General features: G+C 39.2%; 1 protein-coding gene across 4 annotated transcripts in view; it reads right to left on the bottom strand.

Annotated features, from left to right (window-relative positions):
* RIC1 (RIC1 homolog, RAB6A GEF complex partner 1) overlaps positions 1-15950 on the bottom strand; it is a 148798-nt gene extending 132848 nt beyond the window's left edge. For all 4 annotated transcript variants that reach the window (XR_013967725.1, XM_080819567.1, XM_080819568.1 and 1 more), the window contains exon 1: positions 15659-15950. Coding sequence is in view for 3 of the 4 variants with exons in the window: in XM_080819567.1 (XP_080675693.1) it covers positions 15659-15802 (144 nt within the window). In the remaining variant the exon portion in view is untranslated. The remainder of the gene's footprint in view (positions 1-15658) is intronic.
* Positions 15951-17371: the final 1421 nt, after the last annotated feature.

A 17371-nucleotide genomic window follows, 5' to 3' on the forward strand; every position in this document is an offset into this window, starting at 1 on the left:
ACAGAATTATTCTTCAAAACTGGGGGCAAAGAAATTTCCAGATAAGCAGATTGAAAATTTGCTGCTAGCAAACCTGCCTTACAAAAATACTAAGCAGTATCTCAGAAAAAAAAGAAATGACATCAAATGGCATGCAGAGAAAAGTTAACAAGCCTGAGACTGCTATACTAAAAAAGGCCTGCATGTAAGGTTGACCCTTGGCTGGCATCTGGGAACTTGGATTTGGGGAGGGCTCTCACTACTGGTTAACTGATACAAATAGCTAAATGTGCCTAAACTCTACAAAACGCATGGCTTATGCTAAAACACCTGTTTTCCTTCAGGGTAGGGATAGGTAGAAAGGCCCCAGTAAAATCCTTAGAGAATGAGTCTATAATGAGCTTCCCTGGTAGTCAACACTGCTCTTATGCAGTCACAAAATTCTGATGCTGAAGAAATAAGCACATCTTACATGACTGCACTGAAAAAGGACTATTGAAAGCTTGCACCTTGTTCCAAGAGATTATCCCCAACGACACTTACCTTTAGCAAATTTGCTTTGTATCCTTTTGTTGAAACAAATTAGAGACATGAGTAGGACTACATGCTGAGTACTATAAACCTTCCTAGCAAATCACTGGACCAGGTGGTGGTTTGGGGGGAACTACTGACACAGATGGTAACTCAAATCCAAAGGAAGAAACACAGAGCTAAACAAATGTTAAATACACACATAAATATAAATACACATTTTTATTTTTTTCTTTTAGTTTTGCTAAAAAATATCAGGGTTTATAAAACAATAGTTTTTAAAAATATGGTTGAGCCTTGAGTAACACAGGTTTGAACTGTGAAAGTCCACTTATATGCAGACTTTTTTCAATAAATACAGCAATGCATCCTTTATTCCTTATAATTTTCTTACTATTCTTTTCTCTGAATTATCTTATTTTAAGAATACAATATATAATACAACCTACAAAATATGTGTTAACCAACTGTTATCAGTAAGGTTTCCAGTCAACAGTAAGCCTTAGTAGTTAAGTTTGGGGGAATCAAAAGTTATACATGGATTTATGACTGGACAGGGTCAGTGTCCCTAATCCCTGTGTGTTCAAGGACATTATATAATACACCGTATTTCCATATGTTTACAACATACACAGATGTAACATACTACACAATATTTCAAAGAAGGTAACAGAAAACGAACAATAAGACACAAAATAAGTGAACAGATTACTTGAAGAGCACTATGAACTACATGGACCTAATACACATATAGATCACTCCACACAACAGAAAAACACACGTTTTTGCTGAGTCCACATGGAATATTCTCCAAGATAGGCCATAAATTAGGCCACAAAACAAGTCTTAATAAACTTATGAAGACTGAAACAATCAAAAGTATTTTTTCTGATCACAACACAATGAAACTAAAGATCAACAACAAAAGAAACCTGCAAACTCACAAATTATATGGAAATTAAGCAACATATTTTTAAAAAAATTTTTTAAAGATTTTATCTATTTGACACAGAGAGAATGCACAAGCAGGGAGAGTAGCAGAGGGAGAGGAAGAAGCAGGCTCCCCCATCAGCAGGGAGCCCAACGTGGGCTTGATCCCAGGACCCGGAGATCATGACCCAAGCCAAAGGCAGCTGCTTAACAGACTGAGACACCCAGGCATCCCTAAGAAACACATTCTTAAACAACCAATGGGAAAGAAAAAAAATCGCAAGGGAAAGCAGAAAATACCTTAAATGAAAACACAAAACCAAAATGTATGGGATGCAACAAAAGCAGTGAAAAATGGGAAATGTCCTATTGTAAATGGTTATATTAAAGGAAAAAAAGGTCTCAAACCAACCTCACATCTTACAGGGATACAAAAAGAACAACTTAACTCAAAGCTAGAATAAGGAAATAATAAAGATTAAAGAAGAGAGAAATAAAATGAACAAAAAAAATAAGAGAAAATCAGGGCGCCTGGATGGCTCAGTCAGTTAAGCGTCTGTGTTCAGCTCAATTCACGATCCCAGGGTCCTGGGAAAGAGCCCCACATTGGTCTCCCTGCTCAGTGGGGAGCCTGCTTCTCCCTCTGCCTCTGCCCCCCATCCATGCTTGTGTGCTCGTGCCCTCTCTCTCTCATGCTAAGTGAATAAATATTTTTTTAAAAAAAGAGAAAAATCAAAGAAACCAAGAATTGGTTCTTCAAAAAGATCAACAAAATTATGAAACCTTAGCTAGACTAAGGGAAAAAAAAAAAAACCTCAAATAACCAACCTCAAAAACAAGAGAGAAGATACTATGAACTATATGCCAATAAATTAGATAACCTAGGTGAAATGAACAAATTCTTAAAAACACACAACCACGGGGTGCCTGGGTGGCTCAGTGGGTTAAAGCCTCTGCGATCGGCTTGGGTCGTGATCTTGGAGTCCTGGGATCGAGCTCCGCATTGGGCTCTCTGCTCGGCAGGGAGCCTGCTTCCTCCTCTCTCTCTCTGCCTACTTGTGATCTCTGTCAAATAAACAAAATCTTAAAAAAAAAAAAAAAAAACACGCAAAAAACCACACAACCAACCAAGACTTAATCATAAAAAAAGTAGAACCCTGAATAAACCTGTAACTAATAAGAAGTCTGAATCAGTAACTGAAAACCTCCCAACAAAAAAAAAAGCCCAGGAGCACATGGCTAGTGGATTCTACCAACATTTAAAGGAAAATTACCACCAATTCTTCTCTCAAACTCTTCCAAAAAATTGAGGCTGAAACATTTACTAACTTATTCTATGAGGCAACATTACCCTGATACAGAAAACAAAACAAAACAAAACAAAACAAAACTACATACAGGTCAATATCCTCAAAGAATACAGATGCAAAAATCCTCAACAAAACACTAGCAAACCAAATTTAATCCCATAAGAATTATAAACTATGACCCATGTGATTTATTCCTGAATGCAAGGATGATTCAACACATGAAAATCAATCAATGGAATGCACCACATTAACAGAATGAAGGAAACACACATGACCATTTCAGTGAAATCAGAAAAAGCATTTGACAAAACTCAACACCTTTTCATGATCAAAACATTCAACAAACTACCAACAGAAGGAAACCACCTCAACATAACAAAAGCCATGTTTGAAAACCAACAGCCAATATTACATTCAATGGTGAAAAACTGAAAAGCTTTTCCTTTAATGTCAGGAACAAGACTGAGATGCTCACTTTTACTACTTCCATTTTAAATAGGACTGGAAGTCCTAATCAGAGCAGTCAGTGAGAAAAATAAAAGTCATCCAAATCGGAAAAGAATAAGAAAAATTATCTCTGGTCTCTAATAACATGACCTTAAGTGTAGAAAATCCTACAGACTCCACAAACAATTCTTAGAAGTGATAAACTTAGCACAATTTAAGGATATAGTATCCATATACAAAAGTCAAATGCATTTCTATGTAATAATGAACATACAAAAATGGAATAAGGAAAACAAATCCACTTAGAGTACCATCAAAAAGAATACAGCATACTTAGGATTAAATTTAACCAATGAAGTGAAACACCTGTACATTAAAAACCACAAAAATGTTGCTGAAATTAAAGAAGATGCAGATAAATGAAAAAGACCTTGTGTGTTCTTAAATTACAAGATGATGTTAAGATGTTGATCCTACCCAAGACAATCTATAGACTCAATGCAATCCCTATCAAAATCTCAACAGCATGGGGGGTGGCAGGAATATGAAAATTCACCTTAAAAATCTGGGGCACCTGGATGGCTCAGTGGGTTAGGCTTCTGCCTTTGGCTCAGGTCATGATCTCGGGGTCCTGGGATCGAGTCCCGCGTCGGGCTCTCTGCTCAGCAGGGAGCCTGCTTCCCCCTCTCTCTCTGCCTGCCTCTCTGCCTACTTGTGATATCTCTCTCTCTCTCTCTCTCACTGTTAAATAAATAAAATCTTTTAAAACAAACAAATAAATAAATAATATGGAATCTCAAGGGATCCCAAATACTCAAAACAATCTTGGAGAAAGAAAAAGAAAAAACAAAGTTGGAGGTCTCACACTTTCTGAATCAAAACCTACTATAAAACTATGATAATGAAAACACTGTACCATACAGGCATAAAGACTGACATATAGAAGAAAATACAACAAAGAACTCAGGAATAAAGCCTTGTATGTATTGTTAAAAAAAAACATTTCATAAGGATGTCAAGAACATTCAGTGAGAGGAAAGAATAGCCTTTTCAACAGAAAGCACTGGGAAAACTTGACATCCACATGAAAAAACAAAATTTGACCCAAAAACTAACTCAAAATGGAGCACAGACCTAAAAATAAGAGATAAAACTGTAAAACTCTTAAGACACAGGATAAAACCTTTCAGACACTGAGTTTGGCAATGATACTCAACATCCCTTGCTATTACATAAATGGAAATCAAAACCACAATGAGATACCACTTTGCACCCATCAGGATGACTACCAACAAAAAGACAGAAAAGAACCAGTGTTGGTGAGGATGTGGAGAAGCTGGGACCCTTGTGCACTGCTGGTGGGAATGTAAAATGGTGCAGCTACTGTGAAAAATAGTATGACGATTTCTCAAAAAATTAAATGCAGAATTACCATACAACCCACATGTTCCACTTTGGGATATATTCACCAAAGAACCAAAAGCAGGGGCCTGAATACCAACGTTCCAGCAGCATTACTCATAAGAGCCAAAAAATGGAAGCAAACCAAGTGTCCATCAATGAATGAAAGAATAAACAAAATATTTACACACAATAAAATATTATTCAGCCTTAAAAAGGAAGCAAATGTTAGTACATACTAGAACATAAAAGAACCCTGAAAACATGCCAAATGAAATAAATTTATCAATAAAGGCCAAATACTGTGTTTCCACAATGGTGGAATTCAGAGAGACAGAAGTAGAAAGGTGATTGCCTGGTAAGAGGACAAGGGAGAATTAGGGAATTATTGTTTACTGGGTATGGAGTTTCAATTTGGGAAGAAGAGAAACATTTTGGGAATGGATGATGGCTGCACAACAATGTGAATGTACTTAAAGCCACAGAATTATACATTTCAAATTATTATAAAGGTAAATTTGTTATGCATATGTTACCACTTAAAAAAACTGAAAAGTAGGGACACCTGGGTGGCTCAGTCGGTTAAGCGTCTGCCTTCAGCTCAGGTTGTGATCCCAGGGTTCTGGGATCAAGTCCCATATCAGGCTCCCTCCAGAGCCTGCTTCTCCCTCTTCCTCTGCCTGCAACATCCCCCCCCCCCACCCACCGCTCATGCCCGCCCACCCTCCCTCCCTCTCTTTCTCTGTCAAATACGTAAATAGAATCTTAAAAAAGAATAGTAATAAGTAAATCCAGTTATGGAATGAGTAAGTCACAGGGATAAGTACAGCATAAGGAACATAGTCAATGATACTGTAATAGGTTGTAAAGTAGCTACAATTGTGGTGAGCACAGCATAATGTATAGAGACGTTGAATCACCTTGCTGTACACCTGCAACTATGTAACACTGTCAAGGACACTCAAAAATTTTAAAAAGCCATGAGAGTAAAAAGGACGCTGAAAAAAATTGCTATATTTTACCAGAATTGGGTATTAACCTGAGGTGTATGTAATGATATACACATGGTAACCACTAGAGAAACTGTTAATAAAATAAATCAGAAAAATACGGTCAAGAAATCAAAGCAACTGGGTGTGTGGGTGGCTCAGGTCATGATCCCAGGGTCCTGGGATAGAGTCCTGCATGGGGTTCCCTGCTCAGTGGGGAGTTGCTTCTCCCTCTGCCCTGCCCCACTGCTCCTGGGCAAACTTGCAAATAAACAAAATCTTTAAAGAAAGAAAAAAAGAGAAATTAAAGTAATTAAAAGAGTAACAAGTAAACAAAGGACATGAGAAATATAGAAAACAAAACACCTAAAGAGCTAATATAAACCCAACCTATCAGTAAGTACATGTTAACGGACTAAACACTCCAATCAAATGGCAGAGATTACCAGACTGGATTGGGGAGGGAGGGTGGGAAACAACAAAAAAAGCAAGATCTAAATAAACTTTGCCCATACAAGACTTATACTTCAATTCAAAAATGTCATTAGTCTGTGAAAGTAAAAGGGCAGAAAAGGTATGTCACACAAGTGGTAACCATAAGAAAACTGTATTAATACACAACAAAACAGACTTTATGAAAAGAAACATTAGTGGAGAGAGAGAACTAATACCGATAAAAAGTTCAATATAAAAGGCAAATAAAACCATTATAAATGTACACAAATGTATACAAACCTAACTATGCAGCCCAAAAATATATAAAGCAAAAACCAAGAGAACTGAAACAGAAAACAATTCAACAATAGAGTTGGAGATTTTAATCTCTACTCTCAATAACTGACAGAGCTAAACTGAACATTAACAAGGATACAGAAGACTTGAAAGACCATGTCAACCAATTTAATCTACCATTTAGAGAGCACTCTGCCAATAGCAAAATATTCCTTACAAGTGCACATCAAACATTTTCCAACACAAAGCATATGCTAATCCATAAAATAGGTCTTAATGATCTTAAAGGAATAAAATCATTCAAAATATAGTCCCAAACAACAATGGAATTAAGTTAGGAATCAACAACAAAGAATTTGGGAAATCTTCAAATGTTTGGAAATTAAACCACATACTTGTAAATAACCCATGAGATGATTCAATGAGATGATTAAATTTTAAAAATGATTCCTTTTAAAAAACTGAACTGAAAATAAAATTGGTGCATATCAAATATTTGGTGGGGGTAGGGGGCGAACAGAGCACAGTGGATTTCAAGGGCAAGGAAAATATTCAACATGATATTACAATGACAGATACAAAAAAAAAAAAAAACCCATTGGGATCCCACTGAATCTGTAAACTGCTCTGGGTAATACTGGATCTTAATAACCTGTGAATATGGGATTTATTTCCATTTACTTACATCTCTATTTTCTTTCACCAATGGTTTTATAGTTTTCAGCATACAAGTCTTTCACCTTGTAAGTTAAGTTTAATCCTAAGTATTTAATTCTTTTTGATGCTATTGTAAATTGTCTTCTTAGCTTCATTTTTGAATGTTCATTGTTATTGTATAGCTATGCAGCTGATTTCTGCATGTTGATTTTGTGCCTTGAAATTCTGCTGAATCTGTTTATTAGTTCTAAGTATAAAAACTGAGGGGCACCCGGGTGGCTCAGTCGGTTGAGCATCCAACTGTTGGTTCTGAATCAGGCCATGATCTCAGGGTTGTGAGATCAGTCCCATGAAGGGCTCTGTGCTCAGCAGAGTCGGCTTGAGATTCTCTTTCCCTCTCCCTCTGCCCTTTCCCCCAGTTGCACATGCACACTCACACTTTCTCTTCCTCTAAAATAAATAAATCTTAAAAAAAACAACAAAAAAACACCTATGAGAGTAACTTTTGGCAAGGTCGCAAAACAGCAATACACAAAAATCAATTTTGCACCTATATACGTATAACAATCTGAAAATGAAATTAACAATTACATCCACAAGAGCACAATAAAAGAGAAATAAAATTACTTGAGAAAAAAATTAACAAAAGACCTGTGCATTGAAAACTACACAATACTGCTAAGAAAAAATTTTTTAAAGCTAAATAAATGGAAAGACACTGCATAGCACGTTCACAGACTGGAATATTCTATACCATTAAGATACCAATTCTCTCTACTGATCTACGTTTTTAGTGCAATCCCCTGAAAATCCTGATTTTTGTTTTATTTTTGTTTTGTTTTGGGGGGGTTGAAATTGAAAAGATCATTCTAAAATTCATACAGCAATACAAAGGATCTAGAATACGCAAAATAATTTTGAAACAAAGTAAGACTTTCTGAACTTGTTACAGAGCTACAGTGTGATGCTTGCATAACAGACATACTGATGAATAAAAGAGAACAGAAAACTCAGAAATAATCCCTTATTGTTACAGTCAATTGATGTTTGACAAAGGTGCCAATGCAATTCAATAGGAAAGAATCTTTCCAACATATTGTGCTAAGACAACTGGATCTATATGTTAAACAGAAAACAAAAACCAAAAAAACTGAACTTAGATCTTTACAAACAAAAAAGTCAACTCAAAATGGATGACAAACCTATGTATGAGAACTCAAATTATAAAACATAAAATGCTATGTCCTTACATTGGCCAAAGGTTTTTTTTAACACATAAAAAGCATGATTCATAAAGAAAAAACAAAAACAAAAACCTAGGCTTAATCAAAATTAAGCTTCTATTCTCCAAAAGACATCACTAAGAACTTGAAAATCCAAAACCCTTACAACTCATGAAGGCAAAAACACTTCAAATAGAAAAGGGGAGGTGGGGGAAGAGGACCTGAATACATATTTCATCAAATAAGGTATACAAATTACTAATAAGCTCCTAAAAAGATACTAAACATCCTCAGTCATTAGGAAAGTACAAATTAAAGTCACACTGAGATACCACTACAAATCCACTAAATTGACTAATAAGAAAGACTTAAAACAACAAGTGTTGAGAAGGAGGTAGAGAAACAGAAACTTTCATACTTTGCTGGTAGGGCTGTAAATTTCTAGCAGCACTGTGCAACAGTTTGGCAGTTTCCTAAAAAGTTAAACATCAACTTACTATATGACCCAATAGTTCCACTCCTCAGTATCTCCCCACAAGAAATGATATACACTCTTGCAAAGACATATATACAGTTGTTAGTAGTGGCATTACCCATAATGACCCCAAGACAGAAACAACCAAATATCTATCAACTGGTAAATGGATTTTTAGGATGTGGTATAGCCACACAATGGAATAATACTCAGCTACGAAAAGGAGTACCACAAAAACAGTACGCGTAATGAAAGCCAGACACAACATTATATGATTACCTTTATAGGATATTTCTAGAAAAGCCAAATCTAAAGGGACAAAAAGGCCAATTGGTTCCTGAGGCTGGACTGGGAACAGAAGTTAAATGCAAATGGGCATGATACTTTTTGGGTTGCTATAAATGTCCTAAAACTAGACTGTGATGATGGCTGTACAACTCCATAAATGCACTAAAAATCAGTGTACATTTACAATATACTTCTTTTACATTTTATGATATACTTTATTTATAATAAAGCTGTTAGAAAATTAAACCGCGGGGCACCTGGGTGGCTCAGTGGGTTAAAGCCTCTGCCTTCGGCTCAGGTCACGATCCCAGGATCTTGGGATCAAGCCCCGCATCGGGGGGCTCTCCGCGTAGCAGAGAGCCTGCTTCCTCCTCTCTCTGCCTGCCTCCCTGCCTACTTGTGATCTCTCTCTCTCTCTTTCTGTCAATTAAATAAATAAAATCTTTTTTTTTAAAGATTTTATTTATTTATTTAACAGAGAGAGATCACAAGTAGGCAGAGAGGCAGGCAGAGAGAGAGAGAGAGGGAAGCAGGCTCCCTGCTGAGCAGAGAGCCCAATGCGGGACTCGATCCCAGGACCCTGAGATCATGACCTGAGCCGAAGGCAGTGGCTTAACCCACTGAGCCACCCAGGCACCCAATAAATAAAATCTTTAAAAAAAAAAAAATTTAAACCACAACAAATTCTACTGTATACCCACAGTAATATTCAATATCTCATTTGTAAATTTATGTATGATCTATTATGGATATAAGGCAAATCACTTGGGGAGACAGGTTTGAGATAGCAACTCAAAATAAAGCAATTATAATGAATTTAAAAGAAAGATAAGATACCTTGATTCCAACCAACTGATCTTGATAATAAAATATTCTTAAGTAATTCACTTTGTGGCAAGCATGGATTCTAGACTATTTTTACATACTTTTAAACTATAAATTTATTCTAATTTGATAAATTGCATATTTAGCAATAAATACAATGCCTTAACACAGCATTTCCTATACCACCATTTTAGGGGACAGTCACTGTACTATTTAATCATATAGTGAGAAAATAATTTCTCCAATTCTTCTTCAATCTTTTTGATTTAGGTAAAGAGGAAATCTGTGAGTGGTGCTAGCTTACCTCTAAACACTTCCCGTCTATCTGCTAACTGCTCCTTTTAAGAAAAGGGCAAGAGCCTTTGGCAGGAATTAGATTTTCATTACATTGTTTTCATTGTTTCCTCATACAGTAACCCTGTATTCATCAAAGGGGTGCTAGCTTTCCATTTATTGTAAAGATAAAAATTACTTTGAAAGAGAATTTCAAGTTTAAAAGTTAGATTAGAGAAATACTATAAGGATAGGGCAAAAGTCATGAATGAGGCATGTGAAGGACTTAAATTCAAGAAACACTGCTTCCCATGATGTAAAGCACCTAGTCCACATTAAAATCAGAAAGAATGTTTACCTGTAATATGGATCACATCAATGATTCACAAGCACCCGAAGAAGATAGGTGAAATGTCTTTATTTAAAATGTTTATACTGCTGCTTTTCTGGGGGAGCACCCTTTCCACAGATCACTTCAATATAATCACAGACTGGGAGCCAGGAGTTCAACCGGTGGTTATAAAACTGCACAACAGTTTAAGTTTTGGTAGAGGACCCATTACATTTAGCACTTTTCCTCCCTAGCTTACAGAGTTATAACCGGCATACAACACTGCATAGGTTTATGTACAGCATGTTGTTTGATGCACTGGTATCTTGCAAAATGATCACCACCACAGTGTGAGCTGACTCCTGCACCCCCTGTTTATCATTTCTTTTCCATAGTGAGAACATTGAAGATCTACTCTCTTGGCAACTTTCAAGTATATAAAACAGTACTGGGAACTAGTCTCATTATGCTGTACATTAAATCCCCCGAAATCACCTTACAGCTGAAGTTTGTACCCTTTGAATAATTCTCTTTTGGCCACACCTCCTAGCCTCTGGTAAACCACCATTCTCATCTGTCTATGCATTTGGCTTTTTTATATTCCACAAATAAGTGCTATCACACAGTATCTGTCTCTAATTTATTTTACTTAACATAACACCCTCAAGGTCCATCTAAGTTGCTGCAATTGGAAAGCTATCCTTATTTCTTGTGGCTGAAGAATATTCCATTGTGAATATATACCAAATCTTCTTTATCCATTCGTCCACTGACACTTAGGTTGTTTCCGTATCTTCGTTACTGTGAATAACACGTACTACTCTTTTCTAATATACCTGAACTATATATATACATATACTTTTCTAATATAACTGAATATAATAAAAAATACTTAATTCACTTTCACTTAAATAACCCTCTCTAAAATAACTTTTTCTGACTTTAACTTGTAATTTAATACTACCATGTTTATTTTTATTACATGTCAACATTTAAAGACCTTCCATTTATTAAACCTTTTTTAAAAATTCCGTGCTACGCATAGGATACCCTAAATTATTTTAAAAATATTTATTAAGCATATGCTTTTGTACAAGGCATTAAGGATAGTACAAAAGATCATTTCTGCCCTCCAGAAACTTAAAATCTAATTGGAGAATTAAATCATGTGTGCAAAACTTACAATACAAACATTAGTTCATCAAAAAAATGAACCTTTCTGGTTATGCTAAATAATGACTCAGAGAAAGCAGGATTTCAACAGCAACTAAAGGATGGATGATATTCTGATAGGCAGAGATGGGGCAAGTGAGCATCCCAAGAGGGGAGTGTGTCTGATAGCAAACTAAGGAGTTTGAATTCTTTCTTTAACCAATATGAACCCTAAAAGACTTCCAAGCAGTGAGTTCACACAGAAGGCTCTCTGGAGGCAGTCCACAATAGAACAGAACTGAGAAAGGAAGAAATGGGAGACTGGGAAAATCTAGGTACAAACTGAATCACCTTCCTGAGGTCCACAGGAAACCATATACTTAATCCTACAATGTGGCTGCTTTGAACATCTATTTCATAGCTCTCTATTACTAGCATACACCAACAAGGACATAAGTTACTCAAAAACACATAATTAATTTCATAAGCTCAGTAATTATTTGCATATTTCAGCTATTTATTAGCAACCTTCCCAGTGATAACTCACAAAATTCTCATTGATTATCAATACACTAACATCTTTGGATAGAGTGTTTTGTTACGTTTTACATGCCCCTTCATTCCTCCCATACATCGCCTATTTATGCAATCTTCCATAGAAGGTGTTCAAAAATACTTCTAAGGGTAATTTATATATATGAAATCATATATATGAAATTATATATATGAAATTTATATATATGAAATTTCATATATGAAATATATGAAAATGGAGATAAGACTAATTTAGAATTACAGCATTCTAAGGTATCATTTTGTGGTTCACATATGTGGACTTTAATATTTATACTTCAACAGTATATTAGAAAAATAATTCTAGGCTCTCTAGTATGTACAAAACACAGTCTCCCACAACACCCATAAACGGGTTAGTCATAAATCATAACATGATTTAAACAGCAACTTCAGTCCCAAAGCTGAAACTAGTCCTTTCACAATATCCTTAGCAGAAATAATGATCGACTGCTCCGTCAATTAAGTCATACCTTTACCACCCCAACATATATTTTTTAAGCATCCTTTTTTGGGTTCCAGAATATATAGATGATCCCTGTTGTAAACTCCTGAGCAATTTTTAGAACTTCTAAGTAGAATCACAAAGTAGAGAAAACAAATTTACATCAACATGTTACAATGAAAACAAGTTACACCTTCACACTAAAAATGCCTCTCTCTCTCCCACTCCCCCTGCTTGTGTTCCCTTTCTCGCTGTCTCTGTCAAATAAATAAATAAAATCCTAAAAAATTTTTCACTAAAAAAAAACATAAAATGTACACAAGTTATTCTTACAGATTTTACTGTAATGTTTTTATGGTCTCATGACTAATCAACATTTTAAACATAATTCTTTTGGACATTTGAAAAAAAAACAGCTTAGACTATTAAATGCACATTTTCTCTTTTTAAAAATTCATCCCTAAGTGACTTTAACTTACTAAGAGAGACCCAACAAAATTTCAAATAAGCAAATCCTATTATATCTTCACCTCTTCTGCAAGTCTCTCCTTGTCTCCAAATGTCCTCATAGCAGCTTTTAAGACCTCAACTCCATAAAAACCCTTCTTTAGATCTTCAATGTTCACTTTAGTCTATAAAATTACCTGTATGTATAATATCTCTCCAAAAGCAAAGCTTTCATCTTCTCAGGTGAACATTTTAAACCAATTCACTCTACTGCGCAGTAACTGATAGCTCCTCAATATAGCTAGAGTTGTTTTCATCTTTAAAAGAAGTTTGCTAACTGAAATTGATTTTAACTTAGTTTCAGTAAGGTTAGAAATTAAACAAAACGACACCCAAAAAACTCTGAGTGAAAAAAATCTCTTCAAGTAGAAGAGATTCAAAGCCAGAATCAGTCACCTGTTTCTCATCATCCCAGCTATATAATCACGGACTTTAAAATCATTTGATCCAATCTTTTTTTTAAAGATTGTATTTATTTATTTATTTATTTTTCAGAGAGAGAGAGAGAGCGCGCGCGCACAAGCAGGCAGAGGGGCAGGCAGAGACAGAGAGAGAAGCAGGCTCCCCGCTTAGCAAGGAGCTCAATGCGGGACTCCATCCCAGGACCCTGGGATCATGACCTGAGCCGAAGGCAGCGGCTTAACTGACTGAGCCACCAAGGCGTCCCTAAAATCATCTGATCCAATCTTCATTTTTAAAGTGATGAAGCTGATGCCAGTGATCAAGGTTAACCATAAAGCCTACAGTAACATGCAGCCTCCCCTAAGGTATACCCGCATTTCATTTAACCTGATACTTGTGAACCCACAGAGTCCCTAGACCTAACTGCACATTGTGTCTTAATGGTAGTGATCCCAGGACTTCCGTAGAAAGTAGGTATCTGTATGTGTAGGATGAAAGCTTAAAGGAAGGAGTAGTAGTTGTTTTAAATTCCACGACTGCCTAATTTACATAGTATCCAACTGCAAAAGCAAAAAACATTTTTAATAAAATATCCCTAAGAAAGTTGAGGTATATTTTCGTTTCTTTTAAAGAACAATAAAGTAACCTGCTTCTGGTTTATTCATCCTTCACACTAAGTTAGTTCTGCCTAAACTTAAATTAGGTCCACCTTTTTAGAGATAGTTAAATTTTAGGCTGTTACATTAGAGTATAAATTCATACTAAATTTAGAATACAACTTAACACTGAAGTTCTAATTACTTTTTCTGCATGCTACTTTAAAGATAATAGTTATATATGCCCAAAGAAATAAAAATTATTCTACTGGCTACACAACGTAAATGAATTAGTATCCCATTTAAAAACCAAATGATATACAATATACATATTCAAAAACGAAATCAAGCACCAGACTGAACTGTCACACTGCTGGTTATGTAACAACCTCTTCTGTCTCGATACATATTTAAAAATTAAATCGGCCCAAACTTAATGGCAGTCTGATTTACAGCCTATGACAGCCACATAAAAAGATACCAGAAATATCTAAATCCCATCATCACTTCTACCAGGGCTGTGTGTGAGAATAGTCAAGGGCTGTATGTAAGCATTCAAATGGTCAGTACAGACAGTTGAGGGTTTTCACTAATTTAACTCAAGCCAGTAAAGCCAGTGTGCCACATAGATGTAATAAAGCCAAGGTCACAACCTATTTCCACGCGGACAAGTTAGCTATAAAAAGGGAAAACTTCACTCTGACGTCGGTTAGTACCGCCTTCTTTGGGGAGGGGAAAAAAAAAAAAGAACTTTAATTCTGTCGCTTTTATAGACTGACCTAGAGCAGCGTTCACGGGAAATGGAGAGTATCCCATCCACCACTTATTTTTCAAGTCTTCCCCCCCTTAGGTACTCGGTAATTAGATACACGAATGAAATACCAGGACTCGCAGAAAGCAAACACAGAACTCAGTTTCATGCTTTTCCCCAGTCTGATTATTTCCAGGTGTTAAATACCCGGGAGCGGCGCGGACAGATTTGAGTTCAACTTCCGCTCCTCCGAAGCCCCCTGGAATTCTCCACCGCAGAGTCCCAGAGCAGCAGAGAAGGGCACTAGCCGGAGAGTGGGCAGATGTCTGGGGGTGAAGCGAGGAGCAGGACAAGCAGACCATTGGTAAAAAACGAAACACTCCTGGCTGCAGCTGCTAGAAATAAGTTCTCGCAGGCCTGGGAAGTCTGGCACTGGGCGAAGCCCAACAGGCTTTCCCCAACTCCCGAACCACGACCTGGAAAGCAGGGGAGGCCTGGGAACCCACAGCTCCCAGGTTTCTATTTGTGGAAAGTTTAGACAAATTCGCTCCTCGGGGAATGGGGGAAGGGAGCGGAGGGCAAGTCTGGGCTCGGCCGAGGGAGCGCGCGGGGTGTGCGCGGTGCGCGGCCGCCGCTCCGACGCGGGGAGGCGCACGGCTTCTCGGCAGCCGCCGCCGCCGCATCTGCCCGCGAGCCGCGGCCGAACGGGGACGCGGCCGCGAGGAGCCGCGGGTCCGGCGCCGAGGGGCAGGGGCGCGGGACTCCGGGTGGAAGTTAAGGGCGGGACCGTGCCGGGGCGCCGGGGAGGGAGCGGCGAGAGGCGGCGGGCGGCTCTACTTACGCGGCTGTACCAGATGCTGAGGCGGACCGCGGCCAGCACGGCGAAGAAAGTCCTCTGGGGGTCGGACTGAACGTGGAAGGGCGCCTCGGCCGGGGTCCCCAGAGGGCACAGCAGCCTCTTGGGCCAGCCGCTCAGGAAATACATGGTCCGCGCGGAGCCGCCGACGCCGCGGCGCCCGGCGGCCCCCGGCCCCGTCCGTCACACTCAGCGGCCCGGGGCCGGACGCCCGCCTCCCACACCGCCACCGGCCGACTCGGCGGCGTCGGCAGCGGCAGCTCGGGGCATCTGCCCGCGGGCCGGGCCGGGCCGGGCCGACGCGAAGCTAAGCGACGAAGGAATCCTCGGGCTGACGGGGCCCACTGTGGGGGAGGTAGGGGGAGGAAGAGTCGGGATGGAGAGGGGGCGGGAGGAGCGCGGAGGCCCGCCCCGGCCCGGCCCCACCCCTTCCTCGGGCCGCACGGGCGTCACCACGCCGCGCCGCGTGGGTCGGGCCGGGGAGGGCTGTCGCGCGCACGCGCATTGGAGGCTTCTCCCCTCCCCCTCGCTCTGCTTTCTGAAGCTCCGCCCCAATCTTCAAGAGCGGCCGCCGCGCTGCGTCAATACGCATGCGCTTTTGCCCCCTTCTTGCCCCTTTGAGCCTCCCACTTGCAATCTGGAATATTTTGTTTGGGCCGGGTGGGCGGGGCTGCAGCCTGAGACTTAGAGGAAAGTGGGCCGAACTGGGCGAGACGCCGCTGCGGGGTGACTGGGCCCGCGGAACTCGCCTCATGCCAGGCCTAGCCAAATTTGACTTCCTTTCGCGGATTGGTGAGGCCTGTGGGGCGGGGGTTGGGGGGGGGGTGCGCCCTGATCAAGTCACGTGACTTTCCCATCCGCCCCCACCCCTCCACCTCCACCCAGGTACTGGGTGGTGGGGTCCTTGGCCCCGTGAACCTCTGTTGTGTGCCAAGGTCTGCGGTGAAGCTCGCGATAGAGTTCCTGCCTTCATGGAGTTTACAGCCCAGAGGGGGACTTTATTTAATCCGTGAATAAACCACCTACCATGAACGTGTCTCAGACTTTTCCTTCATGTTTCCAAATCCAGCGTGTAATTTTTGAATTCAGTTTGTATTCATCTGTGCCTTTGCCAACCACAATGTTACACTAGGCAAGGCTCTCTCTTTTTTGAACCCTCAGTAGAGTATATGCTGCAACAGACCTGGACATAATTTCTGAGCTGGAACGGACTTTAGAGTCTCTGTAGTTGGTTGTTTAACTTCTGGACCCCAGGGATCACCTTAACAACTGTTTTCTTTTTAAGTATTGACGCAGCGATTACCTCTGGATAGGGGGACGGTGTGAATGGGGATGGAGTGTATGTAGAGAGGGGGAAGGGGGGGTTCTAGAATAAAAAGCTTGCTTCTCATTGTCCGTTCTTTTTGTTCAGTTTGCATTTTTCCACGTTTTTTAGATTAAAAAATAGTTGAGTTAACCTAGGTTTAAAGCAAATGTTACATTAAAAAGTAGCAACATAGGCAGCAGAGGAGGAAACAAAGTAACTTAATACATATCAGATGTAGCGTTGCAGCTGGTATTCATAACAAAGAATGTAACTTAATTTTTTTAAACATTCACTGCATTCCCCAGAAGGTGATCAAAGAACCCAGGATTCCTCAAATCAAAGCTGAAACTGCCTCACCTCTCACTGGCCTCTTGTGGTCAGACTGTGTCTCC

The sequence above is a fragment of the Martes martes genome, assembly GCF_963455335.1.
Source record: "Martes martes genome assembly, chromosome: 12".
Classification (NCBI taxonomy): Eukaryota; Metazoa; Chordata; class Mammalia; order Carnivora; family Mustelidae; genus Martes; species Martes martes.